Source organism: Grampus griseus (assembly GCF_964374135.1).
Source record: "Grampus griseus genome assembly, chromosome: 6".
Taxonomy (NCBI): domain Eukaryota; kingdom Metazoa; phylum Chordata; class Mammalia; order Artiodactyla; family Delphinidae; genus Grampus; species Grampus griseus.
In genome coordinates this window covers 17,441,326-17,461,300 of record NC_139000.1, presented here as the reverse complement: position 1 = coordinate 17,461,300, position 19,975 = coordinate 17,441,326, and the positions used below count along the sequence as shown (strand labels likewise).

At 44.1% G+C, this 19,975-nt stretch overlaps 1 protein-coding gene across 3 annotated transcripts in view; it reads right to left on the bottom strand.

Moving 5' to 3' along the window:
- The window catches only part of ASTN2 (astrotactin 2), a gene marked incomplete at both ends in the record, with an annotated part of 911,329 nt that overhangs the window by 172,552 nt on the left and 718,802 nt on the right, over positions 1 to 19,975 (bottom strand). For all 3 annotated transcript variants that reach the window (XM_082657265.1, XM_082657266.1, XM_082657267.1), the window contains one exon: positions 14,090 to 14,355. In XM_082657265.1, the coding sequence (XP_082513391.1) occupies positions 14,090 to 14,355 (266 nt within the window). The remainder of the gene's footprint in view (positions 1 to 14,089; positions 14,356 to 19,975) is intronic.

Here is a 19,975-nt window from a genome sequence, read left to right as displayed (position 1 = left end):
CACTTCCTGGCATTCCCTCAGAGTTTCTGAAGGGAAGCGATAATTTCTGGAAAGGATTCAGGTTGGGCAAACTAAAGGTGAAGGAGCCAAGCCCAAGCTCTTTTAAGAATGGATTGATGCGTCTAAAAAAGGCTTGAGAAGAGGGTGTTGGCTTGAGTAAACAGGTCCTTGTTGAGTTTTAAAACAAGAACTTCAAGCAGATGGTGTAACAAAAGTCAGCTTCTAAAAGGGCTGAGAAGTGACCAAAAGGTAAGAATGGAGCAAGATGTTTTATCATCAAGGAAAGGTGAGGAAAAAGATAGTGACAGGAGGTGACTCTAGATTCCAAGAAAAGCTACTTGATGATGCAATAGCTTGTCCATGTCCAAGAGTAGAGGAAGGACCAATGATGCGGCAGTCTCTATAGCTTACGTGTTGAGACCACAGGTTATGGGGCCACACAGACAAGGGTTTAAATTCTGGTTCCATAACTACTGGCTTGTGACACTGATACGAGATTTTCCCTCTGAGCTCCCGTTTCCTTTAGCGAGCCAAAAATCATATTTTGAATACTATGAGCATGACAGTAAAGATAGAAGCTATTGTGACCCAGGGCAGATCCCAAAGTCTGGAAGCAAGAAACTTGGATTCTACCCTTAATTCTGCAGGCAAGTAAAGCAGTCTCTGTGTATTCTAACCTCTTTCTTCATAAAGCGTACATCAAGAAGGACACAGGCGTACTGAGTACTTTCAGAGGCTAATACTCAGAATGGCTGGGATAAGACTGAGTCTGAGATAAGAAACAGACTCGTGATGAAAAACAATTACAGGAACCGGGCATGATTACCAGAAGAAAAGTCCAAAGGAGACCAAAGATGTCATCAAACACCTGGAAGGCTGGCACTTAGAACTAGGAGAGCGGACAAACTTTCATCGAGCTGCTTCTATAAGCCAAACGTTACTGCTAAGCACCTTACGTGGATCATTTGTTAATCTGCAAAACAATTCTATAAGGTAGACGTTATTAATCCCATTTTACTCATGAGAAAAAAAGAAGCTTAAAAACGTAAGTACTGTGCCCAAAGGCACAAAGACATTTTGTAGCAAAGCTGGTATTCGAATCCTCATCTCTCTGATTCCAAAACATATGTTCTGTCTGGTAAGTCAGTAGGTAAGTCCATCTCAGTACAGTGTTGATGGATGGAACTGGAAACAAAGACAGGGCATGCACAGGAAAATAATTTGACTCAATATAAAGAAAGATATTCTAGTAGTGAGAGAACAGGCTGCTTAGGGATCACTGAGCAAGCTGTTCTGGGAGTATCCAACACAGGCTCCTTCAGGGTATGGGTGCAAAGAATCGAGCAACAGACTAGGGCTGGACTAGATGCCTGGAGAACCTCTTCCATTCTGAGTCTGTCTTCTCTTTCTTTCTCACACACACAGTTTTGATCATAAAATATAATAATGAAACGTGGGAGAGATGAAGGAGGAGGCAAAGGGGAAGAACAGGGAGGAAGGAGAAGACAAGTAAGAGCTTGTCTATACTCAGCACTCGCTATGCACCAGGCACAAGGCTAAGCGTGTTAGATGCCCATCTCATTTAATACAATAGCCTCAGAAATTAGGTATTATTATTATTATTATTAGCCCCACAACACATCTGAGGGAACTAAGGCTCAGAATCTCTTGCCAAAAGTCACACAGGAGAAAGGGAACAGCCAGGACTTGATGACAGATTTGACCGGCATCAAAGACAAAACTGTTCTTTTAGATCACTTTGGTCTACAAGTCTATCAATACTGGCTGTGGTGGACTGCCAAAAAATCAAGCCTGGTCGAGCCTCTAGACCTAACTACCAACTTACAGGAAGTACAGGGGTAGAGGAACATGCTAAATAATACCATGGGGCTGCAATGAGCAAAATCCCCTGGGAACTATAGCCAGTTTTCTTGATAAAATATCACAAGGAATAAAAAGAGTTGGAGGAAGAAACCTATAGATTAAAGGAGACTTAATTATCTGCCAATCATAATGTTTGAATCTTATTTAGATCCCAATCTGAACAAACTGGTACCAAAAATATAAGACAATCTAGTAAACATGAACAATGACTAGATATTTGATGCTGTAGGGGAATTGTTAGTTTGGAAGGCAAGGCGATGATATTGATAGTTTTGGAGTCCTTATATTTTAGAAATACGAACTTTAACATTTACATATCAAATTATATAGTGTTTGAGGGGACAGAGCCGGGGATGCAGGCCTGCAGTAAGTTGATTATAATTGAAACTAGAAGATGATACGTACATGGAGGTTCGTTATACTAGTCACTTTAGCTTTGTACATGCTATACTTTTCTAAACTAAATTGGTTTGGAGTTAGGTAGCAGAAAATCCAGGAATTTGACGATGCTCCCCCAAGTGGGAACATTTGGAGATGAATCTAAAAAAGAAAAGAAACATGTAGTTCCAAGAAGCAGCTAATTACTTGAGGGTTTCTCCTCTTCTCGGGACTTAAATTTATGGTCTGGGACGCTTCTGCTCAGAAACTCAAGGAATGACATGACTCTGTTGACCAGAGAAGGCTCTGTACAGATTTACCAACTGTGTAATGGTACAAACTCATGCTGCTTTCAACCGCATCTGCCTGGTGAATTGGGAGGCACATCTGGAACGACTTTTTTTTTCTCCTAAGATTAGAGAGAAATAGGCAGAGAGAGTTGAATTGGTGGTGAATTCTCTCTACGCCCTTAGCATCACTGCTGACTGAAGTTGCCTAATGACCCAAGAAGAGCCCCCTGTGAACAGGGATGAGCTCCAGCAGGGATGGGGCCTGCAGCTTGCTCTGTTCCTGGAAACCCAGCACTACCCTGGCTGCTTTGCACGACACCCACCCAGATAAATGATGGTTGTATGACGGATGAGTGCTTGTGGGACAGCTGGAAAAGGGATTCCAGCCCCAGCTCTGACATTTGGTAGCCCTGTGGGGCTTCAGAGGGTGGTACCCGCTCTTTGTGAGCCTCAGTTTCCTAATCTGTAAAGTGAAAATAAACACTGCTACCTTCATAGGACTACTGAAAGAATTAAGGGAGTTAGTGTATGTGAAAGCACCACGCAAGCGTGCGGATGCAAGGTGGTCATTCATTTTTCACACATTCATTTAGTTATTCTCATGAAAAATATATTTATTGAACTTCTACTATGAGTCAGACACTATAGTAGAAGCTATTGGTGCAATGCTGAACAAAAGTTTGTCCGGACCCTGGTCTTATGCAGTTTACCTCTTAATGTACAGGAAAATATTTTGACTCAATATCAGAATGGATATTCCAGAAGTGAGGGAAACAGGATGCTTAGGGGTCACTGAGCAAGCTGTTACTGGGAATGTTCAAACACAGGCTCTGTAACATTTGTGAGGTGTGGCAGAAAGGAATCAAGAAGTAGACCAGGGTTGGACTAGACGCCTTCATTCCTGAGTTTATCTGCTCTTCCCTCTGCATTGGCAATGTTGTCGTGATAAAACAAAATAATAAAATGTGGAGGAGGAGGAGATACAGACATTAATCAAACAATTAGAAAACATACATAAAAGTATAATGAGAGGGCTTCCCTGGTGGTGCAGTGGTTGAGAGTCCGCCTGCCGATGCAGGGGACATGGGTTCGTGCCCCGATCTGGGAAGATCCCACATGCCGCGGAGCGGCTGGGCCCGTGAGCCATGGCCGCTGAGCCTGCGCGTCTGGAGCCTGTGCTCCACAACGGGAGAGGCCACAGCAGTGAGAGGCCCGCGTACCACAAAAAAAAAAAAAAAAAGTATAATGAGAAATTATGATAACTGCTATGAAAGAGAGATAAAAAGCCTCAAGAAAGTAAACCAATAAACAAACAGGGGGATCTTATCCAATCTAGAAGCCTCAGCAATCTGGTGGATGAATAGCAGTCAAGTCAGTGGAAAGGAGAAAGGAGGGGGAGGGTAAAACAAGTTCCAAGTAGAGGGAACAGCATGTACCAAGGCTCTCTGGCATCACAAAGCACAGTTCCGGAAAGTTGAAGATCAGGAGTTGTAAGAAGTGAGAAGCGCAGCCCCTTGCAGGCCACGGTGAGCACCTGGGTCTGGATCCCAAGAGCAGCTGGAGGCCAGTTAAGGGTTTTCATTGGAAAAGTGATGTGAGCAAGTCTTAACTTTGAAAAGATCACTCTGGTTACCAGGAAGAAAATGAATTAGAGGTGAGAGTCACTGTTAGCCGGTTAGGAAGCTGCTGCAACAGTTCAGTCAAGACTTGGACCAAAGTGGGTAAAAGTGGGCATATCTGAGAAATTCCTAAGAAGACAATTCTACAAGGTTTGTTAATGAGCTATAGTTTGGGGGTGGGGGTGGGGAGTGAGCGCAGGAGGAAGGACAAACAGGTATCAGGGATGTCTCGCTGGCTTCCAGACTACAAGAACTGAGATGGAAATCCAAAGGTGCCTATCAAAAGAAAGTCAAAGTCATTTATGGCAAATGTGGTGTCTGCATGGGTTACACATGAAGAGAAGCTACTGTATTTCCACTGGGTGGAGGGAGCCAGCCCTGGAATGAATGGGGGTGAATCAGTGTAGACAGCAGAGGTAGTCTATTCTTTCAAATCTTTTGGCCACGGAGTGAAAGAAATGAAGACACAGTGGCAGAAGAAGGTAATATTAGGCAACGGTAGTGTCCTCAGTAGACTTCCATTTTTTTACACTTTATTAAAAAGTTGAAGGGAAGTAGCTAAGAGAGAGACTACAGCAAAATGAGAAAAAGCAGAGTTGCTCAGATCACACCCTGGCTCCACCAGTTCTTATTTATAGGATCTTGGGACAAGTGATCTAACTTCTCTGTGCCTCAATTTTTCCCAAGGGGAAAAGAAAGATAATAATAGTGCCCATCGTGTTGGGGTTGATCAGAGAGTTCAGTGAACTAAGTACATAAAGTGTTTGAGCTGAGCTCCTGGCACAATTGAAGTGCTCAGTAAGTGGTTGTTCTTAAAAGTACCAGGAAAAGACATTCTGTGATTCTCTTTTTTATTACATTTGCTAACTGAATTCAATGTCCCATGGGGGAAAAAAAAAGCTCTACACTCTTGACACGCAAAAATGCTTGCATTTGCTAAGTCTGTTTGTCTTGCATATCTTACTGAATCTGGTAGTTTTCTGGTCTCATGAAATAGCTATGTTTTCCAGTTTTGCAAGCAGACAAGCCAAGCATTAAGTTCCTCTTTTGTAATTGACCATGAGCGTGTTGAGTAATATGTGGATTATATCCCCCTCTTTTCTTTGATCTTCCCTCTTGCCAAGAACTGCCTGACAGCCTGGTTCCTGGCCAGTTCACCTCCTTCTCATAATGCACCGATGGAGAGGAAGTGGCCCACAATAGCAGAGATTTACTCCAGATTATAAGTACTTGACTTTCTTAATCCCTAAGCAAGGAATTCCCTGAAGGAATATCAGAATGAGAAAGACATATGAACAATGGTTTTGAGTAGTGGTTCTCAAGCTCAGTGTGCATCAGAATCACCTGGGAAGCCTGTGAAAATAACAATTCTCAGCCTCACTCCTCTAGAGAAACAGAATCAGTAGGAGGAAGCCAGGAATCTGCATTTTTTAAATAACACTTCCCCCATTCTCAACCTAAGTGATCCTGATTGACTTTGTGACGTTCTGAGATCCAAGTCTCCACACTCCACTCCACACTCCTGACCTCTTATTCTGCTTTACTTCTCCTCCCCTTTGCCTTTCAATATACTATACTTTTCACTATTTTTATTGTTTACTTTCTATCTCCCACATACACTCCAGTAGAAATTAAGTCTCCAGACGGTTGAAATATATCCCTGTTTTGCTCCCTGATGTATTCCGAAAGCCCAGAACAGTGCCTAGCCCATGGGAGACCCTTAATAAATATTTGTTAAAATTATTTGAATTGAGTCCCCACCCTCCCAGACATCCCATATATGGACTTCTGCAGTGGACACCCCAACTCACTAGTCCTCTTCTCTTAGTGTTCTACAACGTTTGGGTCAAAAACATTTAGAAAATTTGCTGATGCCATGTATCTTTTCCCTCCAGAAGAAAAATGCAATAATATATAATTCTGCATAAACTTTCTGGCGATGGAGATCCAACAACCCTTCAAAATCAATGATCTGCGGACCTGAAATTAATAGCCCTTGACATAAAACCAGCCCTGGTCCTTACAATTCACCCTTCCACAGTTGATGATGTAGTTATTACCCAAAAATGCACGTCTGGTCATGGCTTTCCCTTGACCCCCAATCTTCAAGAGTTCCCTATAGTTCACATGGTACTCCAATCCCTCAGCACAACGTTCAAAGTTTCGGTGACCCAGTTTTCTGCACATCACTTCTCGTTTTATATCTCCCAAATTTTTCACACCTGTAGTAAGAATGATTGACTAAACATACATTTTGGACACAGACTTCCTGGGTCAGAGTCACTAGCTGTGTGATGTTAGATGAATTATTTACCTAAGTCCTCAGATTTTTTTATTTTTAATTTGTGAAATGGACATCATAATGCAAATGTGCCAGGGGATAGAGTGAGAGAACACATACGAATACACACAAGGCACTTAAAAAATGCCAGGCATACAGTTGGCACTCAATGCTAGTTGGGTTTTTTTCTTCTATTCTAAATGTGTGTCACACAGCATTTGACATAACTTTCTTTCCTCTTCTTTTCCAATATACCTTAGTCTAGACCAAGGTTTGTCAAATTTTTTTCAGAGGACTACAGTAAATATTTTTGGCTTTGCCAAAATACTGTCTTCTGGGGCAACTGCTCAACTGAGCCGTCATGGCAGGAAAGCAGACATAGAGATGTGTAGACAGATGAGTGTGGCGGTGTGTCACAAACTTTATAAAAACAGATGGCAGGCTGGATGTCACCTGTGGGCCAGAGTTTTCCAACTCAGGCCTAGGTTAGCTTCAGAACCTCACAGACTTGGGTTCAAGCTTCTCTGAACCTGTCTCCTCATCTATTAAATAGGGATGATAATAATATTCCCCTCAGAAGTTCTTGGATGATTGAATGAGATAAAGCACAGAAAGCCCATGGCAGTTTTTGGCATATAATGTACATCTGGTACCTAGGATTATCTTTATCATCAACAGAGTAGTCTCAAGCTATATCCACCATCTGTACACACCCACCTTCCCTGCTGCAAGAACCTTTTCCAGATTTACCTCCCCCCAACCAGAGTTTCTTTCTCCCTCTTTTCTAACACTGTTGGAATGTCTATTGTATTGTTTGAAAATAAGTCATGAATTAATGTAGCATGTGTAAGCAATTAGTTACTTATGTGGCTCTTCTGCCTCATCCCCTAGACTGTGAGGTCCTTGAAGGTACAATCTGTGTCGTGTCTCCCTCTGCATTATCTCTCCTCACACAGTATCTATACACACCCAATGAGAGGTTGTGGTGGTGATGCTGCTGCAGCAGTGGTGATGGTGGTTATGATAAGGGTAGTGGTCACAGTGGTGGGCACAGCTGTGGTGGCAATAATGGGGCGGGGGGATCATCTTGGCTGTTAATTTCTTTTCAAAGAGCAGTCATTTGGAATTCTCTTCTCAGTTTGAGCCCAGAAGTGTAAATTGAGCAAACAAATCTTTCTGGCAGAGGGAAAGGATCTGCTAGAATATTCGAAAACCACAACAAGACCAAAATTACACATGGTTCTTCCTAGGGCAGCATGGAAAGAAAAAAAAAATATATCACATTATTGGAATTCAGGGGACTCGAGCAGTAGAAAAAAAAAAAAAAAGCATCCAGATCTACAGAGTATTTTATAGTCTTCAAAACACCAGCAAACAGTCTCTTAATTTTTCTACATGAGAGCCCTATGGGGAAAGTCACCACCATTTCGCAGATGAGGATACTGAGTCTGAGGGAGACAAAAGACATCGCCAAGGTCAGAAGCCATGGCTGACTACTTCAAATTCAGACTTGGCTGTGTGCCCTAGAGCAAGTCATTCCTGTCTCCAGGTCTCAGTTTTACTATTTGTAAAATACAGAGGGTACGATTTTAATACCCATCTCTACTCATAAATGCTGTGTCATTGGAATGGAGTACAAGATATGTGAATCTTTCTCTTTCCAATATTAACTTAAGGAGTAAAATTGGTAATATCTTTGGATGGAAAATAAATTGCAGGTCACAAGGTGCCTCATCCAACATCAAAATATTTCCCTTATTTTCAGGGCAGAACCTAGATCTGATCCTAGATCTGTCAAAAGGGACTGTGGGATAAAGTTAGCTCATACTTTTCATCATACAGATAAGGAAACAGACCAAGACAGTAGAAGTATCCATGCCCAATGCCATATAACAATCAAGGACAGAACCTGGTACAGATTCCATGTGTCCCAGTTCTTCCAAAGAAAACTCCCAACCCCCAAATGGATGGGGTAGATACTGTAATGTCTACTTTATAAATGAGTAAAATGAAAGGTCACCCAGACGATCAACAGGAGAGATGGGACTCAAATCCAGCTCAGTCTGGCTCTTCACCATGACACAATTTTTTCTCCTGCATTTGGAGCCTCTTCTTATTCACCCAAAGGCTAAGTTAATAGCCACACACAGTCTTGGTCATTTAAGCACTAGTTGTGCTTAGCTAAGCTCTGTGGCTTTGGGCTGTGTAAGGGTCATTTAACAGCTGGAGGGAGAAGATTGATGCATTAATCAAATTCTCCATCATTAAGACTATTTTCCTGCTTTGCTTATTCAGAACCACAGCACAAAGTGTAATGAAAGGCTCCTTTCCAGCTGAGGCAGAAGGCATCATCCTTTCCCCATGCATTCAAGGAGATGGAACCAAGGATATCCCAACCACCAAAGGAGCTAGTGTCCAATGGTCCCCAAGGCTATGAAGAGCACACGCTGGCCCTTGCCCAGAATCAGAGGCCTGAACAGCCCCACAAACCTCAGGCAAGTCACAGCCCCTCTCTGATACTCCCTGACCATGCCATATAACGGGACTCAGCAGTTGACTTAGCATCTCAAATAACTCAAGGAGACAGGTGTTCTCACATAGAAGAATGGTTCCATTCTGCGTTGGAAGGTCTACAGAAGGAAATCCTTTTACTCGTGTAATTCCACCTATGGTATCCTTTCCTATAAAGTACAAGTTCCAGTAATATTTATAAAGTGAGAAAAATGCTCCTGAAATCCTTCCATTTGTGATCTGCCCTTTTAGGTTAATCTCTTGCATACAAAATGCAGACCCTACTCTGAACGTCATGTCCCTAGCACTTTGGGCATCTGCAAAGTTATCGAGTGCTACCTAGAAGAGGAGATACCAAAGGAAGCACAGAAAATGGAAGGAATCAGTTTATCTTTTTTTTTTTTTTTCTTTGCGGTATGCGGGCCTCCCACTGTTGTGGCCTCTCCCGTTGCGGAGCACAGGCTCCGGACGCACAGGCTCAGCGGCCATGGCTCACGGGCCCAGCCGCTCCGCGGCATGTGGGATCTTCCCAGACCGGGGCACGAACCCGTGTCCCCTGCATCGGCAGGCGGACTCTCAACCCCTGTGCCACCAGGGAAGCCCAGGAATCAGTTTAGACAAACGTTATTTTTATCATTATCATAGGAAACATAAGCCCATTACATGCTACATGCCAGGTACTATACATTCATTATCATCTGATCCCCATGAAGTAGGGATCACAAGAGTCCATTTTATAGACATAAAAACTGAGGTTTGGAGAGGTCATTCAGCAACACACCACAGGAGTAGGGGATTGAGGCAGGGTCCCAACTCAACCTGAGTGGAGCACAGATCTTGCACTATCTGATTCCACTTTGACAAAGTCTCTTGTAGGAAACTCAGAAAGAAACTCACCCAACCTCTCTGCTTTTTCAGGTAGGAAAAGAGAGGGCCAGGGAGGAAAAAGGACTTGCCCCAGCCTCGCTATGACTCAGTGTCAGAGTCCAGGCCAAGGCCCTTTTATGTTTGACCCATGTGGCCCCTGCCTCTGACTGCAAAGAAATGCAGAGAGATGGAGAAGTCTTGGGAGAAGTGATGGGGGTTTGGGGAAGAGGCAGAGGAAAAATGATGGCCAAGATGAAAGTGGCTGCTTTCTCATCACACCAGCCTCTCTCAGGGGCCACGATCCCCTCCTCCAGGATCGTTTCCAGACCTGCACTGGGCCTGTCTTACCCACTCCTACCACAGCCTGGCTCCTTTGAAAAGGCCTAATGCACAGCAGCCCCTAGGCTGCTGTGAAACTCTAAACAGGAGTGTCTTGGGGGTTGGGGAGGGAGAGAAGAAACTAGTCAAGCAGCTCTAAGGTTCCTTTGCAGGTATAACTTAGAGGAGAGGAGCTTGGAGCTGAGAAGACAGCGTCTACCTGTCTGCTCTAATGCCTCTATGCTCCCCGCTATCAGGGGCCAAACTCCTCACCACCAGAGCCTTCAGAGCTCTGCCTAGCCTGGCCACCACCTCTCCTCGGCATTGCCCATGGAGCTCCCATCCCGGCCTCAGGGAAATGGGCCACGTTTGCACATCCTTCAGGGCTCTGCAGGAGCTAGGCCTTTGACCCGGAATGCTCTCAGGTTCCTCCTCTCCCCCAAATCCAGTCCTCTACTTTCACTTTAGGCACCCGACCCCCAAGAACTAATTCCAATTTCATTTCCCTAAAGAAGCCTTCCTTCATCCCACAAAGCCCTCGGTCACCCGATTTTAACCCAAAGGCCTGGACTTCTCTTGGTACTCAGCACAGTTTGTTCTCACTTATTTGGTGGGAGTGTTTCAATAATATCTGTCTTCCCCACAAGTCTGTAAACTCCATGAAGATAAAGACCAAGCCCATTTGTGTCCATCTGTCCCACTCTTCACTTCTTGGGGCATGACACCATACATGGCAAATAGTAGGTGCTCAGAAATACTGAATTAACGAAGGAAGGACTCGTGCTTCAAAAGCAGCAGATGCCACATAAGGAGAACAGTGACATCTAGTGACTGCTTTCACACTCCCGGGCTTCTGTATCAGAGAGAACGTGAATCAGCCTCAGGAAGACCCATTTCCAGAACTGATGATGCTGAGGGAAGCTGGCATAGCATCTGGACATGGGGAACCTGACTCCTAAGCAAAGAGGAAAGGAACCAGCGCTTGTCTTGCCACCACACGTGCCAAGAACACATCATAAAAGTCCTGTGACTTGGGGCTTCCCAGTGGTTAAGAATCCGCCTGCCAGTACAGGGAACACGGGTTCAAGCTCTGGTTCAGAAAGATCCCACATGCCACAGAGCAACTAAGCCCGTGCACCACAACTACTGAGCCTGTGCTCTAGAGCCCGCAAGCCACAACTACTGAAGCCCATGTGCCTAGAGCCCGTGCTCCACAACAAGAGAAGCAACTGCAATGAGAAGCCCGCACGGTGCAACAGAGAGTAGCCTCCACTGGCTGCAACTAGAGAAAGCCCACGCACAGAAACAAAGACCAAACACAGCCAAAAATAAAAAATAAAAATAAATTACACACACAAAAAAAAAGTCCTGTGACTTAGCTAGTATCGAACCACCTCAAAGATGAGGAGAGCGTGGCCCAGAAAGAGCCCTAAATAGGGATATTCATAGCCTCTCTCACCAAACCCTGGAGAGCTACCGACGTGCTGCTTTTTTTGTCTGCACTGACACAACACTGGTCAGGCGACCCTTGGTATTTACTGGAAGCTTCAACAGCCTCCTCAGGGGTCTCCCTGCTGCCACTCTTATGTTTCCACAGTTGACTCTCACCCTGAAACCAGAGGTTTGGAGATGTACACACGTTTGGCTCTCTTGGCTTTTCTGTTGTTGGTCTGGGGACCTCTGATGCACAGAGTTAGACGATTTGAGATGCACGGCTCGTGACTCAAGCTCATTGCTGCACCACGCGTGGTTAGGCTTTATGTGTTCATCCAGTTAGTGTTAGCCGGTTAGCTACTTGTAGCACTTTCATAAAGCCCCACAAATCCAGCCCCCAAACATCAGCTAGAAACTTGACTACCATCATGTAACAAATGCTCCATCGCGGCATTACCTGCCTCGCTTGACTCAAGATTACCACGATCCTATGTTCATAATTTCCTTGATTCCTTTTTTAAACTATCTATTGCATCTGTATTTATTTTTAAAAGGCATGTATGTGTGTGTGTGTGTGTGGTTTTCTTTTTGTTTTGTTTTGTTTTTGCGGTACGCGGGCCTCTCACTGTTGTGGCCTCTCCCGTTGCGGAGCACAGGCTCCGGACGCGCAGGCTCAGTGGCCATGGCTCACGGGCCCAGCCGTCCGCGGCATGTGGGATCTTCCCGGACCGGGGCACAAACCCGCGTCTTCCGCATCGGCAGGCGGACTCTCAACCACTGCGCCACCAGGGAAGCCCTGTGTGTCTGTTTTAACTTAAAATAGAGGGAAGGGTATCATGCTATATAAGCCGTATCTTTAGGATTTCTTGTCTTCATTTAACATTATGTTCATCCGTCTCATATTAAGTGTCACTACAGTTCATTCATCTTGGCTGTAGTACAGTGTTCCACTGTATGCATATTCGACACCTTATTCAACTGCTCTCCCATCGATGGTCATTTGGGTTGTTTCCAGAGGGCTCTTTCTGCCACACAAATCTAACCCTATCAGCTTCCTGCTAACCATGTATCTTCAGCATGTCACTGCCCTCCAGATTGTGTCCAAACTCCAGGACCTAGCTTATAGTATCCTAAATAATCAGGTGCTTTCTGTTCCCTCTGGCCTCATATCTGCTCTCCCTCCATCTCTTGGTCTCAGTCATGGGAAATTTCTATAGGTCTTTGTAGAGACCATGTACTTTTCTGCCTCAGGTCTTCTACCTGAAGATACTCTCCTCACTTCCTTATTCTCATCTCTGATCTGTCCTCTATGAAACCCTCCCTGACCACTCACCATGCACTGGTGCTTACTCAGCCCAGGAGGATGCTTTGGGAGGGGCACGTAATCCATAGCATCCTATTGGATTGGTCAGTGGTCTACCAGATGGCCTTCTCTGGAGGCCCAGGGCTGTCCAGAAGGTGTTGCAGAGGGAAGAGTGGGGACCAAGGGGAGATGCTTTATCTACCTTCTTCCTTACTGAAGCAGTGGCATCACTATTCCTAGTTTTATGGACTGGGGTTCCTGAACACCACATTTGGAAAAAAATGTTCCATGAACACAAGTGTGCAAACCAGTGAACTAAATCATTCATACAGTCCTCTCAAGCCCTGACATGCTATAATTGAAAGTCACAGAGATAGAAAGAGGAAAAAGAGGAGATATAATTTCATGATTAAGCATGTAGGCTCTGGAGCAGACCAACATGGAGCAAATCATTCAACATCCTACATTTCCTCACTTGTAAAGTGGGCATGAGAAAAGGATGAACCATACGGAATTGCCATCTTTATAAATAAAAAATGGTCAAATGTCAGAAATTCCATATGAATCAACTCAATATTTATAAGTAAATCATAGATCTGGAGGGTAAATTAAATGAGATAACCCAAGTATAGTACAGAGGCAGAGGCTGCTAGGTTTTCACCAAACCCATACCTTCTTCTCCTAGGCAAACAGATAGAATACATTTCCCTGTCTTCATTTGCAGACAGGTGTGCCCAGTGGCTGAATTCTAGCTTAGCAGAATAGGAGATGAAATGATAATTTGCCATTTTCAGGCGTGGCCCATTTCAACTTCTCATGTGCAATCTTCCATGTTCTTTCTTCTTCCACAGCAGCCGTGGAAGCATCAGATTAATGGAGCACAAGATGGAACAGGCTGGGACCCTGAACTACTTCTCAGAGTAAAGCCACCCATCAATCAAACACTTCTATTTAGGACTCTGCACAACAAGAAATAACCTTAATTGTACTAAGCCATTGAGATTGGAGAATTTGCCAGTTACAGCAGCTAGTGTTACCAAGTTATATACATGCTTACAACATGGTAAGGGATCAATAAATGCTAGCCCTCACCATGCTGTTGATGACGATGATGACAATCCCAGTGGACAAAGGGCCCACAAGGGCAGGAGGTAGGAGGGTTGGTTCTTAGATTTGACTCAGTGGCTGTGTCAGGGGACCTCACCTCTTTGGTGCCATTGTCCTGAATGAGAGTGTAAAGTGGTACCACACGGTTGATTTCCAGGAGCACCGGTGTGGGGCTCAGCTGCTCCTTGCCCGGTCGGCGGCAAAGGTGGCAGGTAGATGGACAGCGGCCTTTCTCCTCACAGCGGATCTCCACACCTGAGATGAGCTGGTCATCAGACAGCATCTGGGCCGTCAGCAGGCCTGAGAGGTAGGTGATGAAGGGCATGGACTTGAGCTCCTTCTTGCTGCCCAACTCCGTGGTCTCTGGAGGAAGAGATGTAAGTTCAGTATTGTTCAGTACTGTTCAAAAGGTCGGACTCTTGAACCCATTACGATGTGCTAAGGAGGCAGTTGTCCACTGGAAAGGGAAAAAAGATGATAGAGTGGTTCCTTCGTGATGCTTTGGAAAGAGCACTGACCTGAGGGCTCAGAGACCAGAATGGTGTCTTGTTATACCATTTATATTAAATAACTCTTTGCTTTCTCTGGGCCTCACTTTCTTTATATTTAAAGTCAGTAGGTTGGACTAGAGGATTCTGCAAGGACCTTTGTAAGATGTAAATACTCAAGCATATTTTTCCCAATAAGAAATTCTTTTGTTTACTGTTACTTTTTATAAATTCTACCTTTTTTGCAAAAACTTGTTCCAGTCCTATATTTTTCATGCAGTTCCATGTAATGGGTGAGAAACAAGCTTTGGAGTCAAGTCAATTTCAGTTTAAATCTCATTTCTGCTGGATAATAGCTCTGCTGCCTTGGGAAAGTCTTTGAATGTCCAGGAGCTTATAGTGATTAATTGTATAATGTGTGGTTAACAATAACAACTGAAACAGTTATGACTGGTAAATGAGATAGAAGGAGATGGACCTGTCTGGAGAAGGCATTATTTCCCCTTTCTTTCTGTGCTCATCTGTCTTCTTATTCAAATTTCTTTTCCTCAGTGTGCTGTCATGTGCATGAAGGACGCACGCTCCATTCTGTGCTGTTCTTCTTTATCCCTACAAGTGCCATTTCACACCTCTGTGCCTTTGCTCTCCCTGCCCTACGTTTCCCCTCTGCCTCCCCAAATCTTTACCACCCATCGGCGCTCCATTCCAATGTGACCCTCTTCAGGAAGTCTTTCCTCCTTTCCCCAGCCCTTCTTCTCTGATAAGTATTTCTGCATGTAAGACCCTATCTTGTTAAGCTTATTTTCTCACCTCATTTTCTGTTGACCTCTCCAACCATAAAATCAGTTCAGGGAGACCAGGGGCAATGTCTCCCACTCCTGTCCCCTCAACATTCAGTGCCTAGAACGGTGCTAGGGATATACTTGAGACTTTATCAAGAGAGAGATTATATAGCTGTGAATGGTTAGAACAACATTTATGATCTAGTCTAGAGGCTCCAAAATTCATCTGAGGAATTCTAGGGATCCCAACAGCCATCTCAGCAGCTGCTTGAAGAAGGCAAGAGGGAGACTGAGAAGGCAGGTCTCTAAACCTGCATCTCAGCTTCAGATAGAGTTGTTCCACTTGTATCTCTTATAGACTGGCCTTCGATGTAAGATTTCATAAGAAGAAAGGGCTCAAAGCTTGAAAAAGTGGTTTGTACAACTCAAAGGGTTCCATTTACATCACGGATGATGTAAATGGTGTCCTCAAAGTTGTGCAATGTACAGTCTGAGTGGCAAAACAAGGTGGTCCTGTACTAAGGGACAAAACTTGGTCCAGATGGCATTTTCTTCCAAGCCTGGTGAAATCAGGGCAAGCTCCTGCCTCAGTGGAAAACAGGGGCCCTGGGCACCGAGGCCTGGGAGAAAGAAGGTTGTCTCCTGCTTTTGCTCTCTGCTTGCAGTGACATGCAGCTGATCTGGAAATAGGCTTGCCAATTAGAAATACAAATAAACTGCAGTCTTCATTCATTACTCTCTGGGCCCTCGGGCTTGGGATCTGGGCTCCACCTTTTCTGTCTGGCTGTCAGCAACTACTTATGAGCACAAGATCAAAGGCTCTGGGGGAAGAAGACAAGGCAAATTCCAGCTAACCAATCCTTCAGAGGGATTAAAGAAGGGTAGTTACTAAGATAAACAAAACAAAGCTGTGAAGAAGGCATCTCAGCAGCTGGGGAGACAGAGACAGTCTTATATACAGACATGTCAAAAGAAGATGATGATGATGACTTTTGGAAGTGCAGGCCAGAGGGATACATTTTGGAGAAGGGGGACTTCCAACTTGGGAGAGAATAACTCTTCAGAGGAGAAGGTCAGGGAAAGTCAGAACTGCGAGGACATTAGAGAGCAGTTAGCTCCCACTGTGACCCAGAGTTCACTAAACTATGGTCTGTGGGTCAAATCCAGCCCTCTGCCTGTTTTTGTAAATAAAGTTTTATTGGAACACAGTCCCTCATTTGTTTATATATTGTGCATGGCTAAAATGCCAGAATTGAGTAGTTGCAACAAAGACTGTATGGCCCACAAAACCTAAAATATTTACCATATGACCCTTTACAGAAAATGTTTGGAAACCTCTGATCTATAGCCCTTGCTATAGATGGGGAAACTGAGTTTCAGAGAGAGGTTACACAGGAATGTGGCAGTATGATGGATTAGTTACAGGAAAAACTTTGGAATCAATAGACCATCAATACACTTGGATTATTAACCTCCAAGGAGAAAAAATAGAGTGGGGCACCTTTTCTCCATAAAATATCTTTTGAAAACTATTGAAAAAGCATACCTTTGAAAAGTCTAATCTGGTAAAACCCTCCCATTTAAAATGAGAGGAAACTGTGTCCCAAAGAAGGAAAATGACTTTCCAAGGTCACATGATGACTTAGTGATCCTTTCAGCACATGACCCCAGCTGTCTGTTAACCAATTCAGCACTTAAACTAAACTACTCGTGGTATCTCATTTTTTAGAACACAGATCCCTCATCCCTCATAGCACCTTGCCATAATTTAATTGGGAAAAATATGTAACATGGTGCTGGGAGTAAGCATTCCCTTGATCAAACACACATTCATAGACATTGGGTTAAAGATCTATCTATTTAACAGCAAAATGAGCTATTGATCTTTGCTGGTCTGCTTTTGTCAATAAATCCTTTTTTTTTTTTTTTAACAATCTATCAGTTCAAAAAAATGGGGTTAAAAGCCCATAGTCCAGGCTGAAAACTGAATTCTAGTAGCAGTATAGAACTCAAGCTGAATTTAAGGGCTTGTTTTGCAAAAGGAAGGCACTTTGGTATCATCTGGTCCAAACCCACGGCTTAACAAGTGAGGAACCTGAGACCTAAATGGAAAAAGGGATTTACCTCTAAGTCCCATGCATTTATTAACAAAGATCTTTTCCATAAAGATTGTGTCATACCTAAGTTATGATCTGGAGGAGAGTTACATCAGGGAAGACCATTAGCCATTCCATTAATTGTTTCTCTGTAGATACTACCATTGCGAAAGCTAATTGCTTCTGATCCAACTTCACTCGGTGGCTAAAGTCATCTTTTCAAAAGGCAAACTCTATATTCTCCTCCTGCTTAAAACTCTTGCATGGCACGTCACTGCTCTTAGGATGAAGACCAAAATCCTCACCGTGGCACATAGGTAATATGCGAATGAGACCACCTGTCTGCCTCTCCAGTCTGATCTGTCATCCTGTTCCTCCCGATTCTCCTACTTTCAGCTACACAGGCCTTTCTGTTTCTCGGCTACACCCTGTCCTTTCTCACTCAGTCTTGGCACGTGCTCTTCTCTCTGCACAGAATGCTTTCCCCATCCCACCCTCCGGCCCTGCCTTCTCTTGGCTCTCACTCCCACTCACCCTTCAGATCTTAGTTCAGGGGCCAGGACTCTGGTCCTCAGAAATGCCTTCCCTGAACTCCAGCCCCATGCCTCCAATCTCTATTAGGGTTTCATACTAAAGATCCTCACAGCATCCTGTTCTATGTGTCACCTGTTAATGTCTCCAGACTATAAGATCCATGAGGGCAGAGACAGTGTTAGTTCTGCCGATTCCCATCCACTTTACGTATTACCTGGAATGCAGTAGGCTTTCAATACGATTTTCAATAATATATTTGAATACATATATATTTATATACCCTGATCCATGTGCCATCTCATCCAAGCATCGATGAGTCTAAGAGTGAAGATTTGTGAATTTCAGGATTGACAATTAATTGATGGCTTGTAATCAAGTGGTAAGCTCTTCTCAAAGTAAAATTAGCTCTCTCAGTTGAAAGGTTGACAGATGAATAGCTGATCAATTTGCCAGTCGCTCTGACCTCCTCTAGGTTCTCACATAGGCCCTTGCCATTGAGGGGATGGGAGAGTTTAGTTAAAACAGGCTGTCTTTAACAGGCCAAGGATAAAGAACATTTTTGAAGAGACTTATCCTCTGTTCACATTTCCCATCCCTCTGAACAATGCTTCCAAAATAGGATCATGTCTGGTTTCAAGCCCAATTCAGTTCCAATGACACTACAACCCATTCATTTGAGAACCTGCCAACTGAACTCTCTTTTTTCTCCTCCCAAATTCCTGCTGGGTATTATTTTGTTGCCACCAAAAAGAAAAAAAAAAAAAAAAAAGCCTCAGTTGAAGTGACAACTCCTTGTTGGGAGGGCAGCCAGGGCTTTTCGGCAGGAGGTGATGGTACCGCTTGCCCTCATCCAGAAAACAAAACAAAGGCATCAGACTAAGGGCTTCTGGGAGAGCCAAAGCCGCGTGAATGTTTGTTCAATATTCGGCAACAGCGCAGGGCGCTGCGTCCCGAGTCAGACAGGCTTGCTTTGGCAATAGGCTTGCACTTGAAGCATTTAAAGACTCCACAGGGACCAGAGGGGCTCAAATTAGAAACGCTAAGGATGGGGGCGGGGGGAAGAGGGTGAGACTTTTATATCATAAAGAATGGCCTTTATTACAGCAATGGCCTCCCAGGAATTGCTGAAATGGGATCATTTCTCAGGCAGAGTTACTGTCTCCTCTTGGAGGAAAGCAATTGCCCTGAAGCCTGACTCAAGGACCCACAGAAATATCCTTAACAAAGGGAAAGTAGCCAGCTGAGATGGCATCGGCAAGGACTGAACTTCTGCGCTATGCATTCTGAACTTCTCAGCCTGAGAGTCAAACTCCAGCATCATCAGCGTGCCCTTCATAAATAATAGTACCATCCTGAAAGACTACTTGTAGGGATTAAATAAGGTGCCTACTTAATAGCAGGCACTTAATAATAGTACCATCCTGAAAGACTACTTGTAGGGATTAAATAAGGCAAAGGTTTAGCACTTAATCGATACTAGCTGTTATCGGTGTTGTTGTTGTGATTGTTTTAATTATTGCTGTGCTGTTGCTGTAACAAGATGTTAAAACTGAAATTTCTACTGAGACACCAAGACAGAATAGAATTGAAATCCCAGAGCCAGGCCCCTATACACGGACTTTACAAAGGAGATGAATCCTGACTAGTTTCATAACTCTAGAAACCTCAGCCAGAACAAGGAAATAAAATGAGGTCAGAGAGTAGACGGGAAGGATATAGGAGAGATTTGCTTTGGAGACAGCTATTACCTAATGTTTAGAGTCCCCAGCACCCCAGGTGGGTCATGTAGAGCACATTACCTTCTAATCCCAAGTTTTGTGATAAGGAGCCTCAAAAGAGTGCCTCTTGGAGAAACTGCTACATTTTCTCAGCAACGGGGAAGATAGTGGACTAGGGTCATACCCCACCTGCAGAAGTTCTAGTGGCCTATGGCAGCAGGGCAGAAGAGGCAGCACAGGGATTAGCCCCAAATCCCAGAGGTTGCCAGTGGGAAAAATGCTTGAGTATTTCCCCCGGACCAGATGTGGGTCACATGAGAGAAAGAGCTGGGCTGGATCTGTTTTGAGTCTTACCCAGGAGGAAT